The 22,392-nt window shown below is 36.3% G+C and overlaps 1 protein-coding gene across 2 annotated transcripts in view; it reads right to left on the bottom strand.

The window, feature by feature from the left end:
- Positions 1 to 5,765: 5,765 nt before the first annotated feature.
- LOC142850439 (cytochrome P450 2C26-like) overlaps positions 5,766 to 22,392 on the bottom strand; it is a 29,119-nt gene continuing 12,492 nt past the window's right edge. For both annotated transcript variants that reach the window (XM_075973990.1, XM_075973992.1), the window contains exons 6-9: positions 17,658 to 17,799; positions 16,607 to 16,794; positions 12,660 to 12,801; positions 5,766 to 6,249 (exon numbers count right to left, since the gene is read on the bottom strand). In XM_075973990.1, the coding sequence (XP_075830105.1) occupies positions 6,068 to 6,249; positions 12,660 to 12,801; positions 16,607 to 16,794; positions 17,658 to 17,799 (654 nt within the window). In that variant the 3' untranslated portion in view covers positions 5,766 to 6,067. The remainder of the gene's footprint in view (positions 6,250 to 12,659; positions 12,802 to 16,606; positions 16,795 to 17,657; positions 17,800 to 22,392) is intronic.

Here is a 22,392-nt window from a genome sequence, read left to right as displayed (position 1 = left end):
CTTGTATACTGCCACATTACTAAAGGTGTTTATCAGCTATAAAAGTTCTTTGGTGGAGTATTGGGGGTCACTTAGGTACACTATCATATCATCTGCAAATAACGAAAGTTTAATTTCTTCCTTTCCAATTCGAATCCGCTTGATCCCCTTTTGTTTTCTTATTGCTATTGCTAGAACTTCAAGCACTATATTGAAGAGGTATGGCGAGAGTGGACAGCCTTGTCGTGTTCCTGAGTTTAGTGGGATGGCTTTGAGTTTCTCTCCGTTTAATTTGATGTTAGCTGTCGGCTTGCTGTATATAGCTTTTATTATATTTAGGTATGACCCTTGTATCCCTAATCTCTCCAATACTTTTATCATAAAGGGATGTTGAATTTTGTCAAATGCTTTTTCAGCATCTAATGAAATGATCATATGGTTTTTTTTTCTTTCAGTTTATTTATATGCTGGATTACATTAATAGATTTTCATATGTTGAACCAGCCCTGCATCTCTGGGATGAAGCCTACTTGATTATAATGGATAATTTTTCTAATGTGTTCTTGGATTCGGTTTGCCAGTATTTTGTTGAGGATTTTTGCGTTCGATGTTCATGAGTGAGATTGGCATATAATTCTCTTTCTGGTTGAGTCTCTTTTGCGGTTTTGGTATCAGAGTAACTGTAGCTTCATAAAAGGAATTTGCCAATGCCTCTTCTGTTTCTATATTGTGAAATACATTAAGGAGTATAGGTATTAGGTCTTCTTGGAAGTTCTGGTAGAATTCCGCATTGAAACCATCTGGTCCTGGGCTTTTTTTGGTAGGGAGGTTTTTGATAAGCACTTCTAATTCTTCGCCACTAACAGGTCTATTTAGATTGTTCACCTGGTCCTGGTTTAACTTTGGTATATGGTATTTATCTAAAAAGTGTCCATTTCCTTTTCATTTTCCAGTTTTGTGGCATACAGGCTTTTGTAGCAAGATCTAATTATTCTCTGAATTTTCTCTGTGTCTGTGGTTATGTCCCCCTTTTCATTTCTGATCTTATTAATTTGCAAATTCTCTCTCTGCCGTTTGATTAGTTTGGATAGGGGCTTGTCAATCTTGTTGATTTTCCCCAGGAACCAGCTTTTTGTTTCATTGATTCTTTGGATTGTTTTCTGTGTTTCTATTTTGTTGATTTCAGTCCTCAGTTTGATTATTTCCAGTCTTCTACTCCTCCTAGGTGAGTCTGCTTCTTTTTTTCTAGAGCTTTTAGTTGGGCTGTTAAGTCTCCAATGTGTGCTTTCTCTGTTTTCTTTAAGTGGGCACTTAGTGCTATGAACTTTCCTCTTAGGACTGATTTCATAGTGTCCCATAAGTTCGAGTATGTTGTTTCTTTATTTTTGTTGAATTCAAGGAAGACTTTAATTTCTTTCTTTATTTCTTCCTTAATCCAGGTATGCTTCAGTAGTTGACTGTTCTGTTTCCATGAATTTGTAGGCATTCTAGGGGTAGCATTGTTGTTGAATTCTAACTTTAATCCATGGTGATCTGATAAGACACAAGTGGTTACTAATTTTTTTTGTAACTGTGGATGTTTGCTTTGTTACCGACTATGTGGTCGATTTTTGAGAAGGTTCCATGAGCTGCAGAGAAGAAGGTATATTCTTTCCTATTTGGGTGGAATGTTCTATAGATGTCTGTTAAGTCCATTTGCTTCATTACCTCTTTTAATTCTCTTATTTCTCTGTTAGGTTTCTGTCTGATTGACCTGTCCATTGGTGAGAGAGGAGTGTTGAAGTCTCATACTATTAGTGTGCGGTTTGATGGCTGCCTTGAGTTTTAGCAATGTTTCTTTTATGTATGTGGGTGCTTTTATATTAGGGGCATAGATATTCAGGATTGAGACTTCATCCTGATGAACTGTTCCTGTTATGAGTATAAAATGCCCTTCTCCATCTGTTCTGATTGATTTAAGTTTGAAGTCAACTTTGTTAGGAATTAGTATGGCCACACCTGCTTGTTTCTTAGGTCCATTTGCTTGATAAGTCTTTCCTCAGGCTTTACTCTGAGTAGGTGCCTGTCTTTGTGGTTGAGGTGTGTTTCTTGTAAACAGCAGAATGTTAAATCCTATTTTCATATCCAATCTCTTAGCCTGTGCCTTTTTATAGGTGAGTTGAGTCCATTGACATTAAGTGATATTAATGACCAGTGGTTGTTAACTCCGGTCACTCTCAGTGGGTGAACCAATCCATCATGGTCTTGACTTCCTTGCTCATATATTTTTTCCTTGTGGTCTTCAACTGGACCTTGGGATCTCAGTTCAGTGCTCTGATGTGGGTCTCTGTCTTTGTCTCCACCCACAGGGCTGGGTGCCTTGCCCTCTTTTAGGATTGGAGGGTGGTGGAGGAGAAGGTGTTGGGGAGATTAGGAGGGAAGTGAGAAGAGGAGAGGAAGTGGGAATTTTAATTGTTATTATTTATAAAGTAAAAAATAAATCTTAAAGAAGAGAAAAAAATCTTGCATCCTTCAGGAAATCAACCTTAATCCACCTCTCACAGGTCAAATGGACTCCAGATAAGTATTCCTGTCAACAAATAGTCTATCTTTTCACACCTATTGTCTATGCATGTTGATGGGATATCTTCATCCTTACTCTGCTTATGGAATTACCTTTCCCCAAGTAACAAAACCCTGAGCCTAGAAGTTTCAAATGCACATCTAAGATGAAAATATTCCCTAAACTCCTTAACTTTACATTCCATCACTCCTACGTATTTGTTCTAGCAGATTTTAAATTAATTAAAGGCTACAAACATCTCAAATGCTGCCTGCTCTTACCCAGGCACTGATGGTACTACAGAACCTGGGCAGTGAGTGAAACAGCCTGCTCTTTCTGACCTTGGTGAGCATTCCAGCTTTCTTGGATTCCCAAAGATATTGATGCCCCCAGATAACAGGAAATAGTCTAAAGAGTAAGGTGTCCCCACTCCCACCTGACCAATCACTCCTTCAAATTTACTTACCTCTTATAATAAAATATGAATAAAAGTTTTTCAACCAAGAACTACCCACATTCCAGAACCACGTGCTCCCCCATCACTCACCAGGCCTCCAATCATTGTCTCCACTAAAGGCCAATGTGACATGTCATTACCAAAGTCCAATGGTACACAAAATACCTAAAGGCCAATGGGACCCAAAATAAATATAGGCCAAATTTACAAGTTTCCATTATCACCAGTGTTTTGTGTTTTCCTCCGGGTGTGCTCCATATCACCCTCTAAAGCATGTGCTATCACAGCCTGCTCTATCTATCTATCTATCTATCTATCTATCTATCTATCTATCTATCTATCTATCTATCATCTATCTATCTATCTATCTATCTATCTATCTATCTATCTATCTATCTATTTATCTATCATCTATCTATCATCTATCTATCTATCTATCTATCTATTTATCTATCATCTATCTATCATCTATCTATCTATCTATCTATCTATCTATCTATCTATCTATCTATCTCTTTCTCTTTCTCTCTCCCTCTCTCTATCCTTTAATTTTATTACCTGTTCTGAGGCAGTAATTTTCACGTTGTTTTCCCAATAAATATCTTGCTTATGTCTATTACACGATTTTCTGGCATTCATTGACTCTATAATTGATAGGATAACCTTTAGATAAAAATTCCGTATGCGTTTATTGTAATATTATATACATGTTCCTAATAATAAATACAATTGCCATAGTCTGTATACTGATACTTGTATGTATATTTACAAGTAACATTGTATGTTTTTATAGATGTAATTAAATTTTTTTGTGCCTGTGTTTGTATATACAGTTTTGAGCAGGCATCTGAATAAGCCCTAAAATAGTGTTGGAAGTGTATCAGTGTTGTTGTAGGCAATTGTGAGCCTCCATATGTGAGTACTGAAAACCATGTTGCAGCCCCTTTCAAAAGCAGTAACCCCCTTTATCTCCTTATTTGTCTCTCCTATCCAATTTATTATACATTTTCTTAAAATTAAACTATGTAAAAGATTATTCTGTGTTGTTTTAAGTATCTCGAAATATTTAGTGTGATATTTTTTAAAAGAAAAATTTAATTGAACAAAATATAAGTATATTCATCCAGTATTACAGAAACCCTTATTTTAAAACATTCTATCTGTGCATAGATTGCACAAGTTGAATGAACATTTGCTTCTGCACTGACACTGATGTATATATAGACGTATGTCTGCATTCACCACTGCTATAGTGGCTAAGAAGGAACAGATAAAGTGGCTTTCTTTCGAATTGTTGGGAAAACTTACGAGTGATGTCATTTGCGATGAGACATAAAAAAAATAACAGCAAATGAAAATTGATATTTTAGTGGTAAGACCACCAGGAAGAATCAATCACTCTGAGGGGAGAACGTCCTGTGAAGTAACAGACAGAAACAAATGGTCTTAAAGAGTTTGTAGCTTCATGCTTTATAAGGCTACATCTCTAGATAGATAACAAAATGACTCTTTCTTTCTTGGCATCTGTAAGGTACAGCTCACCAATTAGGGATGCAACTGAGAAAAAATATTCCTTCCTTGCTATGTGATGAGTTATTTATATTTATTTCATGTGAGTTATTGAAATAACTCTGTTTTTATCATTTACTTGAGAATTGAAATGTGACATTCAAATGTTGCTGCTGGATCACTTGATAGATTCTGTTGGGTAAATATATCTGTGAAGAACAAAGAAGAACTGAAGAATTCACCATAAGAGAATAAAAAAGGATCCATCAAGAGAATGTATAAGTATCTTTTCCTCCAAAATATTCAGGTAGAAAGTCTTAGTTGATTTCTTTCATACCTGGGCAGTTTAGGAGTTTGCTCTCTCTAGGTTGGGATTGTTATTTCTCATTTAATAACTTCTAGTGCTGCAGGGAGAGAATATAGCCACTAAAATAATAAGAAAGATGCTTCCTCTGACTGTTATTCTTGCTGTAGAGAAGACGGAGCTTAGAGATATGGTAAACAATATGGAATTGAAATACATGCCCAGGATTAAACATGAAGAAACAAGTCAAAAGCATATGTAAAATGTTCGCATTTTGTTTAAGAGCAAAGCATGAAATGACCGTACTCTCCCTGTATATTCTACCTATTTCTCTACAGCTTGCTGCCGCTCCTATTCACTGTTTATCTCTTTAAAATGCAAGTGCTTCTAGTAATTGTAGGGGATCCCCAGCTAAAGAGTGTTTCACCCCATCCTCTTCAAATATTTCTTTTCATATGTGTGTTCTGGGGAAGAGTATAGGCCTGTGTGTGTGCATGGTAACAAACTTTTTGTACAAATAGTGAGTATTTGCCTCTTTGTGTGTTGTGTATGTAAGTGTGTACACCTGCATGATCATGTAGAGGTCTGCGTTCAGTCTTTGGTGTTGTTACAGGGTATCCCAGTGAGACTCAGAGCTGGGCAATCGTACTAGATGAGTTGGCTCTATCCAGGGATGCTTTTGACTAAGTCTCCCATTGTAGTATAAATAGTAATCACCACGTGGTCTGACCTTTAAGTTTTGTTTTGAATATAAAAGTATGTACTTGAACCGTGTATGACAAGAACATTGCTGTCTGAGCCATCTCAACAGTATTCCCACTTTACATTTTGAAAATTTCTTGTTCTATAGTCCAGCAGGAAATTTGGGAACTCCTTTTTCTTTCACCTCTTATTAAAACTGATGAAAAGTCTGTTGTAATCAGAAATACAAATTTAATATATGTTGTCAAAGATATACAAGAGACAGAACATGATTGTGAATTATTATATAGTTGGACACTATACACTTTATGTGGAAGCCATGTTAATTACAGGTTTAGCTACATGTGAGTAAAAGGGATAGTAACAGTGCTACAGAGAATACGAAATGACAAATATGTTTAACGATTACTTCAGAGAATTTAAAATGAAGACCTGATGATTTCCATGGGAAATTAGAGAGCAGAAGCTGTGAGAATGTGGAAGGATGCGGTATGCCTTCCGGGAAAGTGTTAAATACAAGATTTGAGGGTGATTTCTGAGAAGAACACAGCAGAAACCAGGCATCTGATCTTCATTAGACAGGAATGAAGCAGAGCTGGAAAGGGGGAGGCAATACAACAAATCCATTGTACATTGGGACATCATTGATTTCATTTGGGGGAACCAGAGATTTCAGCTTGAAGTTCTGTAAAATGGTGGTCAGGAACAGAAACAGCTCCATGCGGGCCAGACCTTCTCCTAAACACACTCGTTTTCCTGTAGGGGAAAAAAGGCAAGAAAGGTAACTATGCCTTGTATGTGAGTGAGTGTGGGATGCAGTATGTTTGGAACTAGCATAAGAACTAATGTAAGTGCTGAGTTATTGGACGGTTGGTTAGCTGTAGGGGTTGGTTAGAGGACAGTTGTTTAAGCAAATAAATAAAGATGGCGTGTCAGGAGCTGTGTAATCCAATCTCAGATCAGCATATATAAGCAAGTCCTGTGGGTCTCTGCAAGGAAGTCCAGTGGAGATAGTATGTCACTTGTCAGGAAACAGTGGATCTGGGCATAGAAGAATAGTGACATATTTGCTAGGCTTGTGTGCACTTTTCTCTTTCATTATTTTGATGAATCTTTTGGTGATTTTTAGTTTCACTTTGGCTGTCACACATGCAACAGCTCTAATTTTCCCTAGAAACTCCATTCTTCCTCAAATGGTTTCCCCTAAGATTCATCAGGGGGTTAATACTTCTCAATGTTTTTATTTGGAAATATTAACTGCAGTGCCTTATTGTGGAAATTTTCCGGATCAGTAGAGGCAGTAAAACTTAACTGGATATGCCTCATAATTGTTTTCAGGGAAGGGTAGATAGCAATACACAGTGAAGAAAGGAACTCAGAACGTTAATGGCAAGTAATAATGGGTTCATGTGAGGAAACAACACCGGGAACATTAACCATAGTGCATAGTTCTGAGAAGGAGATTGAGGAAATCAATACACAAGAAAGGGAATTACACAATACCAACAGTTGAGAATATGGTCCCTGGATACCGAGTAGGATATGGTATACTACAAGAGGACAAAATATAATGTAAAGTCTGGGATGGATAAATCATTTTAACCACACACAGGGGTAATTTGTTGGTGGAAGCAGAAAGGTACAGTGAAAATGGGAGAAGAGTGTGTTGACAAACTTTGTCTTTTATAGAGAGAATGAGAGCAATAGCACCTTCTTGAAGGCCAGAAAAAGATATAAAAGTATTTCCTAGAGACACAAAAGAATTGCTGAGGTTTAAATATTGTTGTCCTTAGAGCAGTGTACCCATGTCTATAACCTTTAACTTTTAAACTGCAAGTAGCTGTCTGCTTACATATATGCTGTGAGAACCATATGTGCTTGGCTAGATAGTTAATTAAACTTGCAAAAATGTCAGACTCTATGCCTAGACTGAAGTTGTATAAAGGATGAAAATATGTGTTTGGGTAGTAGATGAGGGGATAATAGAGTTTTTATGATGGGTATGATGTAATTCTTAGAAGACAATAATAGAAACCAATAATAAATCTATTCATGGAATCCTGGTAGAACAAGCTCAGATAATCTATAAATAAAGATGGCTCATGTTATTTGGTGCTAATTGTGTGCATTCATTATCTAGTCATTAAGTGGCCCTTACCTTGAGGCAGGATGCTGGCACTGAGTACATGTTTTTCCCAAATAACATACGATCTTAAGAAGTATGTTGTTGAAGACAGGTTATCCAGAAAGACAAACCAGAGGAATGAATGAGCCATATAATTATATAGCAACATAAATCAAATTAGCGTAGCAGATATTTTCTGATCATTTCACATAATCATTGATGATCTACCTTATTCTTAGCAGTTCATGAACCTTTCTCTAAAACTGAATACATACATGAACACAAAGCATTTTCAACAGATGCAAGAAAGTTAAAAGAAGCCATAAACCAAGGACATTGAGCCTATAATTAGTGATACTAGAGAAGCTAAATAAGGAGAACCCAAAGAAAAACATATAGGCATCCTCCTGAATATTAACCTTCAGCAGGTGATGAAAGGAGACAGAGACAGAGACCCACATTGGAGCACCGGACTGAAATCTCAAGGTCCAAATCAGGAGCAGAAGAAGAGAGAGCATGAGCAATGAACTCAGGACCGCAAGGGGTGCACCCACACACTGAGACAATGGGGATGTTCTACTGGGAACTCACCAAGGCCAGGTCTGGAAAAGCCTGGGATAAAACCGGACTCTCTGAACATAGCGGACAATGAGGACTAATGAGAACTCAAGAACAATGGCAATGGGTTTCTGATCCTACTGCATGCACTGGCTTTGTGGGAGCCTAGGCAGTTTGGATGCTCAACTTACTAGACCTGGATGGAGGTGGGGATTCCTTGGACCTCCCACAGGACAGGGAACCCTGATTGCTTTTCGGGCTGGGGGGGGACTTAATTGGGGGAGGGGAAGGGAAATGGGAGGCGGTGGCGGGGAAGAGACAGAAATCTTTAATAAATAAATAAATTTATAAAAAAAGAAAAAAAAGAAGACCTTGCAAACCATCTGATTGCCATCGACGAAAGACAAATACCACCACCTAAAGAAACTCTTGAATGTTTAAAAACTCATGGAAATTGAACAAAGCTCTGCTGAATGAAAAATGGGTCAAAGGAGAAATTAAACACTTTTAAAGTTGAATAAAAGTGAACACTGAAAACTAAGACCCACAAGCAAGTCCCTCCTAAAAGGTTAAGTCATAGACCTCATTGTCCAACAAAACAAAAGCAAGGGAGAAAAAGAAAGGGTTGTAAAGAGAAAGAGATACAGAGAGAACTCGCCTTAACTGCACACCTGAATGCTCTAGAAGAAAAAGAAAAAAAATATCCAGGAGGTAAAGATGGAAAGAATAATCAAACTGAAGGCTGAAATGAGTAAATAGAAACAAAACAACAAGACAATGCAAAGAATCAGTGAAAGTTGGAGTTGACTCGTTGGGAAAAACAATACACTTGATAAACCTTTAACAAATATACTAAAAGGTGAAGAGAAACAATATAATTTAATAAAAGTAGATTTGAAAATGGAATAAGAAAAACCACTAACGAAAGTCAGATGACAATAAGGGCACAGTGGAAGAATACGTATCCAACTAAATTGTAAAACCGAAAAGACAGATATAAATTTTTGATATATACAAATTACAATAGTTAAATCTGGTTTAAGATAAGAGATTCAAATAAACTTATGACTCACAGTGGAAAAGAACTAGTAATTAAAAGTTTTCGACCAAAATAAGCCCAGGGTCAGACGGACTCTGTGAACCAATTTATCAGTTTCAAAGAACAGTAAATAAAATTGACTCCCAACTACTCTGAAAAATAGAAACAAAAGGAACATTACCTAATTATTTTATGAGGTTACAATTACTCTGATTTGAAAACCACATGAAGACCTAACAGAAAAAGGGAATTCCAGGCAGATAGGAGTGGTGAAGGCTTTTTCTCAGCATTGGGTAGTCAGAGGCAGCAGGATTTCTATACATTCACGGCCAGCCTGGTCTTCAGAGCATGTTCCAGGAAAACCAGTGCTTTTATACAAAGAAACCCTGTCTCAAAAACAAACAAAACAAAACAAGGGGGAGGGAGGGTGAAAGAAAGTATTGCAGAATTATTTATAAGTTTGCCTCATGAGCAATCATGTAAAAATTCTCAATAAAATATTTCCAAACCAAATACAGGACCACTTTCAAAAGATTATGTACAATGTTAAAATAGGCTTCACTTCAGAGATGAAGGAATGGTTCAATATACATACACAAATAATTTGATTCACCATATAAAGAAAGTAAGAGATAATAAGATAATTGTCTTTTCATTAGTAAAGGTTTTTTCCCAAACAGCACATTCCTTCCTCTGAAAGGTCCTGAAATAGACTAGGGATGTTAGGAACTGAGGTCAACATAATAAAAGTGACTTAGCATTAGCCCATAGACAAAGTCATCCTAAACAGAAAATCTTAAAGCATTTCTATTAAAATCAGGCACACGATAAGAATGCCCACTTTCTCCATATATTTGAATATAATATCTGAAGTATTAGTTAAAGTTATAAGACAACTGAAAGAAATCAGGGTAGGCAAATAGGAAAGGAACAATTAAAAATATCCCTTACTTGTAGATGTTATGATTATAGCTATAAATTGCTAAAATATACACCAGGACCATCAACAGCTGAAATGCTTTTTCAGCAAAGTGACAGTATACAAAATTAACACAGAAAAACTAGCAGGTTTTCTATGTACAATTGAGAATTGTATTTAGAAGGAAATTAAAGAAAAAATGTTTTTCGCAATATTCTAAAACAATGAGGACAAGAACAGCAAAAATAAAAAAAAACCTAAGTAAACCAGGCAACCAACAAACAAAGAAGCATATTTTTGAGTATTTCTTACAAAATAAGTGAAATATTTGTAAGATAAAAACTTCAAGACATTGAAGAAACAGACAAAGATATCAGAAGATGGAAAGTTCTCCTGTGCTCATGGATCAGCAGGATTAATATAGTGAAATTGAGCACCTTCTCAAATCAATCTACAGATTCAATCCCATTTCCATAAAAATTCCAACACAAGGGTTCATGAAAACTGAGAGGAGAATTTTCAGCTTTACATAGAAACACAAAAGAGCCAGGATAACAAAAAGTCTCTTGAATGATAAAAGAATGACTACAGGCATCACTATCTCTGATTTCAAATTATACTACAGAGCTATATCCGTAAAAATCAGCATGATATTGGCACAAAAAGAAAGAGGTTGAAGGGATCCTGTTATGAGTTTATTGTAAAAATCATGTGATCCATGAAGGAACATCCATGTCAAGTTATATATCAGAATATATACTGTAGGTGTGAAGATGCAATATAGAGGACCAGCACCCTACTTGGTGCAGTAGCAGAGACCCCCAAAGCTTACAAAGAGTCTCCTGCCACAATTACAAGGATTCCATGACCTCATGGGAACCTGGAACTTACTTACACCTAGACCTAAGATGATATGTGTGTGTGTGTGTGTGCGTGTGTGTGTGTGTGTGTGTAATGAAATTCTCTGTTTTCTTTTAAACAATTAAACATGTTTGAGTGTGTGGGTGAATGAATATGTCAAAGTTACTTGTTTAGGAAGTTCAGAGGATGGATCCTGGTCTCCTGGAGCAGGGAATACAGTTGGTTCTGCGCTTCCCATGATTAGCACTAGGCAATTGACTTAGGTTTATGGCAAAGGAAGCAAATTCTCTTAATTGCTGATTCATTTACACAGCTCTTTATTAACTTTGCAATAATCGCTAACATTATCCAACATCCCAGCCAGGACTGGGAATATGCTCAAAAAGTCTCCCCTCTAATGAAAAAATACAGGCAGCTAGAGGCTACCCAAAATGTAGATCCAGTTTTCAATCATGAATTTTGCCAATTGTAGGTTATTCACGCTTCAAAGCATGTCACTAAACTTAGGCACTCTAGCAGGACATAGTGCACTCAGTGTGTTAAGAGTGTGTTTCATTGCTGGTGCACTGGCACCAGGATTTATCCCTACTGCATGTACTGGCTTTTTGGGATCCTATTCTATTTGGATGTATACCTTGCTCAAGCTAAATATAGTAAGGAGGGCCTTGGACTTTCCACAAGGCAATGTGCCTTGCCCTCTCTGAGGATTGGTTGTGTCTTGGGTGAGACGGTTTGGGAGGGGAATGGGCAGAGGGGGGAGAGTGGAAATTGGATTGGTATTTTTCATTTTTTTTTAAAAAAATCTAGTAAATTAAAATAAAGATAAAGAAAAGGGGTGGAAACTGGAAGAGGAATAAAAGTGCTGTATACTAGTTGTATACTAAAGAAAGAACGTGTACGAAGTTGTAGTAAGAGAGAATAGTGCAGGGTGAGAATTAAAGGCATTTGACGATTGAGTTGAAATATAGGTATGGTTTTGGTGAGAAGTCATTGTATACATATATAAAACTCAAACAATAAAATTAGAATGTAAAATGATTTTAATTTTTGGTTTTATCTTTCATTTATGTCCTTTTTGTCAGATAGAAAGTCATAAATTACAATGTTGATTCATATTTGTGTTTTATATTTAAAATATTAGAGAGAAAAATTGTGCCTATTTCTCCCTAGCAACTGCCTTGGTCAAGGATGGGTGATTCTCTCTAAACCCAAGTCCAAGCAAATCAACCTCTTTTTCATCTGCTTCCCTGAGTGGGCTTCATCCCATCTGAGCTTTTCTGTATTTTTTGTAATGTGTTTCTACATAGCTGATCCTAGAGGTGTGAAACAACCAAAATAAAAATAAAATTATGGCAGTCTTTATTTAATGGTGATTGTTCAAAGTCTAGGTTACATTTATTCTCTATGATGATGTCTTTTGTATAAATGACATGTACACATAAAGGAAGACTGTAAATTGTATAACGACTAGCATTCTTTACTTTATTGAAGTGTGTGAAGTAAGTGTAACCTCCAAATTTGATTCCAGCAGGGAAGAGGTGTCAACGACAGTGCATAGGTACTAATCACACACAAAATGAAATTCTATGATTCACTTAGGTGTCACTGTATAATTTTTCACAGCTCCTCATGTCACCAAAGTCATGAAAATGAGGTTATATTACCTGTTGAGAAAGGCATAAAGTAGTCATTTTTCTTAAAGTTTCCTTTTGCATCCAGAAAATGACCAGGATCAAACGTCTCTGGATTGGGGAATTCGTTGCTGTCATGCAAAACTGATGATAGTGATGTTAATATGGTTGTTCCCTACAAACAATTCACAAAAAGCCACCAAATTACAAAGATATCATGGCTCCATAAAGTAGGTACAAAGAAGATCAGGGGCATCTCAACAGACAGAACATGCAGGGAACAGGGAGGAGTCTGAGAGAAGCCACAGTGCTATGGCTAATGTGCCTCTACTGAATTTGAAGTCAGCACTTAGGTTTAGGTACTAATCCTTTGAGTCTGTTCCCTATCCCTGCACACTTGGACATGGGTGTCTCACCACCGGCTGCTCTAGTTTATCAGTTGCTTTATATAAGTCACATTGGTCATAATAACAAGTGGAGAGCTGGACTGTATGTAAATAGTATAGGAACTCATTCATGATGAGACACAAACAAAGTCTAGACACACAAACATCAATTGGTTTCTCTCATGGATAGAATTCAGATATAGATGCATTCCTACAGGTCAACGATGGAACAGCCTCTTCTCACATATACTGTCTATGTATATAAACACGCATATACAAGCAGGAGGGATGCTGTTTATGAGGGACCAGAACTAATGGAACATGACAGGAAGCAATGTAATTTTTTTATTCATTCTTCTTTCATATTCTGTATCCTCATCTCCTTTAATCCCCCTATTCCCATAATTAACCCTGTGTTTCAGAACCACTGCCACTCTGATCCCCTTCAGAAAAGGCAGGCCTCACAGAGATATCACCTGAGCAAGGGATAACAAGATGCAATACAGCTCTGCAGGCAGGAAGATAAAAGATAATAGGAGGAAAAGGGTACAAGAACAAGAAAAAGTGCCAAAGAAGCCTGTACCGCCAGTGTTTGGAGTTTCACTAGAAACCCAAGATAAACAACCAAAGCTACCTTCAGAGGACATAGTGCATGCAGATCCATACAGGCTCCATGATGTCTGCTTCGGTCCCTGTGAGCACCTGTAGCCCTCCTGAGCATGTTCTCCTGGTACCCGTGATTCCTCAGACTCCTACCATCCTTTCTCCTCTTCCACAAGAAGCAAAACTCTGCCTAAGGTTTCACTGCCGGTCTGCATCTGTTCACATCAACTGCCAGAGGAAGTCTCTCTGACGACCACTGATCTATATAGCAGATTATCTTCAAAGAACATCTATTATTTTTCATTTTTGTTTTATGCCAGTTCTTTTTCATTCTACCCTAGGTCTCTGGGTGGTTTAATTGTTTACTGTGCTTCCATCCAGGTGCGTTTGACTTGGGTCTCCTATCCTGGCATGGGCCTCAATTAGACAATTCATTGGTTGGCCACTCCCACAAGTTCAGAGCTACCATTACCCCATAACATCTTGTAGGCAGGTCAAATTGTTGGTTAAAGTTTTTGTGGCTGAGTTTGTATTCCAGTCCCTCACTGGAAGCTTTGCCTGCTATTAGAAGATGGATGGTTTAGGCTCCTTAGCCCCTATTACTAGGAGTCCTAAAAACAGACTTACAGATTCCAGGGATTTTCCCTGACCAAGGTTTCCACCATGATCCCCAAATGCCACTAAATTTTAGTTATTTTGTCCCATGAAGTCTTCTTCCATCACCCAACAAACATGATCCCTCCTTTTCCCATTTCCAATAGCCTTCAACCCACCAAATCTATTCTACTTTTCTTCCTAGGTTCATCCATGAAATTCCCCTTGAGCCCTCCTTGTTATTTTGCCTCTCTGGGTCTGTGGATTAACAGTTATCCATTTACTAATAGCTACTATCAATTTATAAGTGAGCAAATACCATGTTAGGTTTTTCTGAGCCTGGGTTTCTTTACTTGGGATGATTTTTTTCTAGTTACATCCATTTGCCTGCAAGTTTCATGATATAATATTTATAGCAACTGATAATATTCTACTAGTAAATAGACCACAATTTTTCTATGGGGTCTTAAAATAGGGGCAATCTATAGTTTTTCCTGTTCATGGATCTTATAAGCAAAACTGCTATGAACATACTTGTGAAAGTGTGGTTTTTGTAGGTTGGATCATCTTTTTCAGTGTTTGCCCGTCAAGTGGAAAATTTGGTTCCTGAGGTAGACAGATTAACAATATTCACAGCATCATGCATATTAATTTTTGTAGTGTATTTAACAGTTTGTACTCCCACTAGCAATGTAGGAGCATCCAGATTGCTACACATTTTGTCAACATGTGTTGTTACTTGTGCTATTGATCTGACATTCTAACAGGTATAAGATGAAATCTTAAAATACTTTTGGGTTACAATTCCCTGATATCCAAGGATCTTGAAAATTTAAGGTTTGCTCAGTAACTTATTATTCCTCTATTGAGGAATCTCTCTCTCTCTCTCTCTCTCTCTCTCTCTCTCTCTCTCTATATATATATATATATATATATATATATATATATATATATATATCCTGTATTTAGTGGAGTTTTTTATTTCTTATTTATAGCTCTTTGAATTCTTTATATATCTTGGATTTTGGCTGTTAGATGTGAAATAAGTGAAAACCTCTTACAATTCTGTAAGCTTCTGTTTTATCCTATTAAGGGTGTTCTTTGCCTTACAGAAGCTTTTCTGTTTCATGAGGTCCCATTTATTAATTGTTAATCTTAGTGACTGGGCTATCAGTTCCTGTATAGAAAATCGTCTCTTGTGCGAGTATGGTCAAGGCTAATATGTATTTCCGCTTGTATCAGGTTTAGTGTGTCTGGTTTTATATTGAAGTATTTGATCCACTTGTTTTAGTAATAAGTCATTTCTGTCCCATTATTTTAGTTTATTTACTATTATTTAGTTATATGTAGAGTCATAAATTAAGTGTTGTTATATTATGCTAGACTTCAGTACTAAAATCCACAATTCATATCTCAAGAAGATTCTTTACCACAACTTAATCAGATAGAAATAAATCCCAAATTATCCAAAGACATTGGTTTGACAGGTGGATATTGCAGTTACATTGATCAGAAATAAAATGCGTGTTCCCTATTCACTCACTCAACTTCATCACATATTTATGTCAACTTCATCTGTGCTCTAAATGAATCATGAATTGAAAGCATAATTTACATTTTGAGTTTCCCAACTTCCTTCTAGTCTCTAATTGCTCACACATTCTAAGTGTACTGATAAAAATTTTAAAACATTCTATTGCAGTGAGGATAGAAATTAAAACCCAGTTTTATTTCATGCTATCTGTAATTCATCAATTAGTTCAATAATAACATAAGCAATAGTATAGAAATAAGATTAAAAATAAAAGTATACATAAAATATTTCGTGGAAAAATTAAGTATAATGTACATTCTACACACATTTTAAGATAAAGTATTTGTTCAACTAGTAAAATATATGAGTTTGAGTAAAGTAAGATCAATATAGGGATTAAATCAATTTTTACAACTTTATTTAAAAATACAATTACAAGAATATTCATTATTCACTGAAACTCAACTACATCAGTGAAACCAAATCATTTTGCAGAAAAAAACAAAGCACAGGTAAAAGTATAATTTTTTTCTATTGCTTGAATAATGCAGGATATAACCTCCTCAAAGTTTTCATTAATTTTTTTCTCTATGATAAATATCACAAAATTTTCTTGAATGAATTTGAATGAAAATTGGAAAATCATGTGGAAATATAAAACCACAATCCTCGTCCAAGCAAAATATAGAAGGCTGAGCAAAGTAGAATTATCACTACTGTGTCCCTGCCTGCTGTAGGACTTCCTTCCCGGTTATGAAGCAGCATAAGGAACCCAAAAAACAGTGTGACTCAGACACCAGAACCACACTGTGACCTGGGAGCATCACTAGCACAGAAGTGCAGTACAGAAGAAATAAACTTACCTTGGGGATGAGGTAGTTCCTGAATTTAACATCGCAGGTCACTTCATGGGGTACGCTGTTGGGGGCGATATCAAGGAGTCTCTGAACCTCATGAATCACGGCATCTGTGTAGGGCATTTGCTTCCTGTCCTGCAAGCAGGGGCTGCGTTGTCTGCCAACCACACGGTCAATCTCTTCCTGGACTTTAGCTGGTTAGGAGCAATGACAGATGTTGAAATAGGAGAAAAGTAACAGGGTATGTGTGGGTCTCCATACAGTTTTACTTCAGTTATCTCTTTAATCATCAGTGGGCAGGGTCAACACCAAACACTACTGGAAATATATTTGTATTTTAACAACAACTGTTTTTATATTGAGTTATTGGTATGGAAACACATTCTAGTTAAAATTGCATATCTATTAATACAAACACATATCACACACATGTCAGTACACATGTCCACATGCATCCTTTCACTTCTCGATAATAGATCTTAGATTATCATACTCAGTAATATGGACACTCATTGTGGAAAGAATTGCAGATACATAAATATCATTTTCTATAACAAATATTAGAGTTAGGTTTCATTTTTTATACTTATTTTGATTACTTCATGTCTTTTCATTTTAGTTTGTATTTTTCCCTTTTCATTTACAATATATTAAAGGTGTTGCCTGCACACCAGACAAGAAAACTACTTATTAACTTATGTGAGGTGATTTCTTTTTTCTTTACCACATAACTAAATTTAAAGAATAAAGAAAGTAATTCCAAGAATTCATCTTTTCTAAAAGCCTGAATTTGGGGAAGAAGTCAATATTCAGCCACAGCTCCATATATGCTTTAGGAGCCTAGAACAGACTGCCTGCCAGGAAGCAAAAACAAAGGACAATTTTTGATGGACATTTCTTCAGCTGCGGTTTCATCATTTTTCTCATTTGTGTTCCCCTTTGCATCCAGTGGAACTGCAGGTTAAATATTGAGATTTTTGAATAACACCACACAGGGTACTGGCAGCATCTTGCCAGCATCTTCCAGAATGCTTTGATTTACCACATACAATCTCACCTGTGACATGTGGGTGCTTCAGCAGGAGCAAAAGAGCAAATCTCATTGTTGTCTTTAAAGTATCTGTTCCACCAACAAACAGATCAATCAACGTGGCTGTCAGGTTTTCACGTGTATATATCGATTGCTGATTGTGATTCTCCTAAGGATGATTTGATATTGTTACCTATCAAATTCTCCCCTGCCACAGCTAGGCTACCATTGAATGTACAATATTGTACAATTCTAGATTGTTGATATCACAGAATCTAGAAGGTACAGCAGTGGCTGAAATAAATGGCATTTTGGAGGCTGTGGTATAGATATCTAAACTTCATTATTCCTACTTATATTTCCTGTTGGTCAAAATTGCACTTCTAAGATTATATACCTGTGTGTGTGTGTGTGTGTGTGTGTGTGTGTGTGTGTGCGTGCGTGTGTGTGTATGTGTGTGTGTACAATGTCGAACTGTAAGATTGTGGAGAATTTTATATGGACATAAGAAGACTCTTTTGTAAGAGGAAACCCTGTATAATAAGGATGGTAAGAACATTGGCAGGTACTTGACTCTAATGCTTCATGTCTACTGTACGACAACAACATGAGGCTTACAAGTCTTTATACCTGAGTTCAGTAGACATTTGATTTAAGGCACTCATAACTCATTTTCCCCTTAAATAAGAAAACACAATTTGAATTAGAATAAATAGGAGAATTGGGGACACAATGCTACCTTTCCAAAGCTCTTTCAAGATACTTAAAATATGTTCAAAGTTTTTATGGACTAAATATAGCTGTACATTCATTACTGAGTTCAAAGTGTTTAAATAGATGAAGCACAGCTAGAAAGATTAGGTTCCCAGTCAAGATGACTTAGCTCCATTCCATTAAGGAGTAAAATAGCAACATGATCTATGAATTAAGGAATGGTGAATGAGATACAAATGAGATACTAAGTCATGAAGCTAGAACATGACCCAGTCATGGCCTGCATGGAATAAATCAAAAGGCTGAATATTGATTTGAATAAGCTGTAAAGATGCTGTGCTACAGGATTGTCAACAATGTTACATCTTGAGATGCTGAGGCAAGTTTAGAGATGAATCATCATTATTTTATAATTATCAAATTGATAGCATTTTCATGACTACAAGATGGTGGCCTCTAGTGTATTAATATTGTATAGCTAACACTATTAAAATAATTTACATTCTCTTCACTGAAACTTCCCAAGAAGCTCATCTATTTCCCTTTGTAGTACATCTTCATGTTATTTTCTAACCATAAATTGTTATTGTTTATGTCCAAATTAACTTTAATTAACTCTAAAAAAATATACTTAAAAACTACCAATTATATTTATACATGCCTAAATGCATTTGGATATACAGTGATGAAATTTTGGCTCATATTTTGTTCATAAATACCACTTGTTGAGTGTAAGGATTGTTCAACAAAGGGGACAAATGCATGTTAGTAGAACCTTAGTTTCTTACTCTACTGAGGAAATAGTTCTAAGAGAATAGTACCCTGAATGCAATTTGACAAACCAGTAAATTTCTTAACTGTGTTAAAAATATTTATCCTAATACCCACATAGTAGTGATGTGGGATATCTTTCTGTATATGTGTGGATTTTATAATTGGGGAATTAATAAAATGGCTTTGGCCTATGGCAGGGCAGAATATAGCGAGGGTTGAAGTGCTATATACAGGGACAGGCGCGGAGGGAGAGACAGAGAAGGCAGAGTCAGGGAGAAACCACGTAGCTGCTGAAGGACAGGAAGCCAAAACATTACAAGTAGGTCATAGCCTCATGGTGATAAACAGATTAATATAAATGGATTAATTTAAGATGTAAAAGTTAGTTAATAAGAATCTTGAGCTAGCTGGGCAGTGACACATGCCTTTAATCTCAGCATACAGAAGGCAGAAGCAGGCAGATCTCTGTGAGCTTGAGGTCAGCCTCGTCTACAAGAGTGAGTTCCAGGACAGGCTCCAAAAACTACAGAGAAACCAGGTATTGAAAAAACTGAAAAAAAAAAGAAATCTGAGTTAATAGATCAAACTCTGTTATAATTAATACAGTTTCAGTGTGATTATTAGGGTGTGTTCTGCCAGAAAACAAATATATAATCCTTGTTTACAAAATGGCACCCACTCCCTGGGGCATGGATCCACGTAAGTCCTAAAAAAACTTAAAGAAAATAGGGCTTCTAGAACTACCAAAATGGGAGCCAAGCACAGCTTCTTGGTAGCCACATTTTTTTCAGATTTTTTCTTTCTGCTTTCTGGTGGTGTGCAGAGGCATAGCTAGCTCTTTTAAGAGAAGGCTTCCTGACAAATCATTAGCAGCAAAACCTGCAGAGCCCTTTTAAGAGCTAAGACCCTATTTCATTCTGGCAGCACACAAATAGCTCTATATTTGATGCAAGATTTTGTTATGGAGCATTTAAATGGGGTTTGTAAGTAGAGTGCTTCAAATTGCTTAATGGCAACATAGACCCAGTGTTTCCCTAGAGCTGGGGTAGTAAGCATGGCTGACAGAACCTGTGAACATGATTCCATCATGTTGGACTGGGCAGAGCACACAGTCAGGGCCATGAAGTTGGTCCTATTCATGCCTGCTTAAAATTTAAAAAAGTGATTTTGGTCAGAAAATGATTACAGACAAACAGTAAAGAAAGATACAGATAGAAATAAAACTCTGAACGGGTCATAGTGTGTTTAAAAAATGTACGTAGGTTTGAGAGAAAGAAGAAAAAGATTATTGTTATGAAAAGAAATAGTTTAAAAATAATACAGCTTCTATAAAGAGACAATAAAAGTAATATAAAAGAGTATAAACAGTTGTGTAGAAGGAACAGTGAGCTGCATTCCGCCACCTGGTTCCTAGCCGCCTGGCTAGCTTGTGCCTCGAAATAACAACACACAAATTGTATTCTTTTAAACACTCCTTGGCCCATTATATCTAGCCTCTTCTTGGCTAACTCTCACATCTTGACTAACCACGAGGTGGTAGCTTAACAGGAAGATTCTAGCATATGTCCATCTTGGGCTTGAGCTTCAACCTGTCTGCCTCAGAGAGGAGAGCTATGGCATCTGGCTCACTTCCCTTCTTCCCAGGATTCTGTTCTGTCTACTCTGCCTACCTAATTTTCTGACCTATCAGACCAAGCAGTTTTCTTTATTGATTAACCAATGAAACAACAGATTAACAAATGACCTTCCAACATCACAGTTGTAGATTAAAGGAGTAAAAACGATAAAATAATCCACATAAAAATGGAATATACACAGGCAATCTAGACGATGTATATTATTGTGTTTTCCTTGACATTTTTGACTGAAGAGAAACATTTGATTCTGGGACCTTCTAAATTAAACCAATATAAAGTCTCTTGAATTGAAAATTTGAGTCTAAGATTATGTTGCTTTGGAAAGAGCTTCTGCTTTCGTATTCACAGTAGATGAGAACCTGTGGATTCCTCTCAGGCTAATAGGCTTTGATGAGACAAGATTCCCTCAAATGTCTCTGTGAACCCTAAAAATACATTTCCCAATGAATAGAAGGAAGCAATTTGAAGAAAACTATACCCAAATTTCCCAAATCATTGATTATAAATATTTGTTTTCATTTAAAGGGGGATATAATATAAAGATGAACACTTTGCATTGGTATGGATATTAGTCTATTGACACAATTTAAGGTTGATTTTGTTATACTTCGTACATGTATTTCTGTTCTTCTTTAAGATAATATGTTTGCACAGCTAATTTGAAAATATATTGTATAATTAATAATACAAGTTAATAGATTGTCAATTACAATAATCAAACTTCAGTCTTATTAGTTAAGTTTTCTAGATATATAGAAATATATTTCATTTAGATAGATAAACTTCAACACTTCAAAGACCTACAGAATATGGAATTTAAAATGTTTGAAGAACTTAAACTTTTCTTGATAATGATATATATCAGCTTGGGGAAGCAACAATCTATTTAAAGAGGTTGATGGGAATTGAAGAATCTTGTTATGGAATTTGCCCTTAAGTGTGACAAGGCTAGCACTTTGGGTAAGAAACGCTCTTAGGTGGACTTTGTGATGGTAGCTATATGATCTGTATATGCAGGACCCAGAAAAAATTGATTGCCAATCTTGCTAAAAGAAGGTGAGACAGTACTTCAGTGTTCCTGCTTCACCAAAGAAAATGCCAGACATCATGATGGACACAAAAGAAAGTGACTGATGAAGTACCAATATAGACTAAGTAGTCTTTCAAATTTCCTGCTTCATGGAAGTGTCTGCTGGATACTATCAATGTATATGCTGAAGGTGGATGCCTCAACATTAGAGAAGAACTCTGGGTGATTGTCGGGGCAGCAAGATGTCTCTGTCAATTCTAGAAGTTTGGAAGCTGCTTGCAATGCACTTCCTGCTTACTTAGGTAAAATTCTATCATTCTGGAGTCTTTGAAGATTTAAAGACAGATATTTACAGTTACAGCTTTCCTTAGTTATGATAAAGGATAAACTAGATATAAAACTTTTTAGACTCACAAAGATAGGTTAGATAATAGAGATATTTTCTTAATTTGCCAAATGTAAATGGACTAAATAATGTAACTATTATTCTTGCTTGATAAATGTTTTGTACATTTTATTTTTACTATGTTAAAATTAAAACTTTCCTTTTTATTTAGACAGAAAAGGGGAGATGATGTGGGATGTCCTCCTGTCTATGTGTTTCTTT

This window comes from Microtus pennsylvanicus, chromosome 5, assembly GCF_037038515.1.
Source record: "Microtus pennsylvanicus isolate mMicPen1 chromosome 5, mMicPen1.hap1, whole genome shotgun sequence".
Classification (NCBI taxonomy): domain Eukaryota; kingdom Metazoa; phylum Chordata; class Mammalia; order Rodentia; family Cricetidae; genus Microtus; species Microtus pennsylvanicus.
Note: the sequence above shows the minus strand (reverse complement) of the source record. Positions and strands in the feature narration are given on the sequence as shown.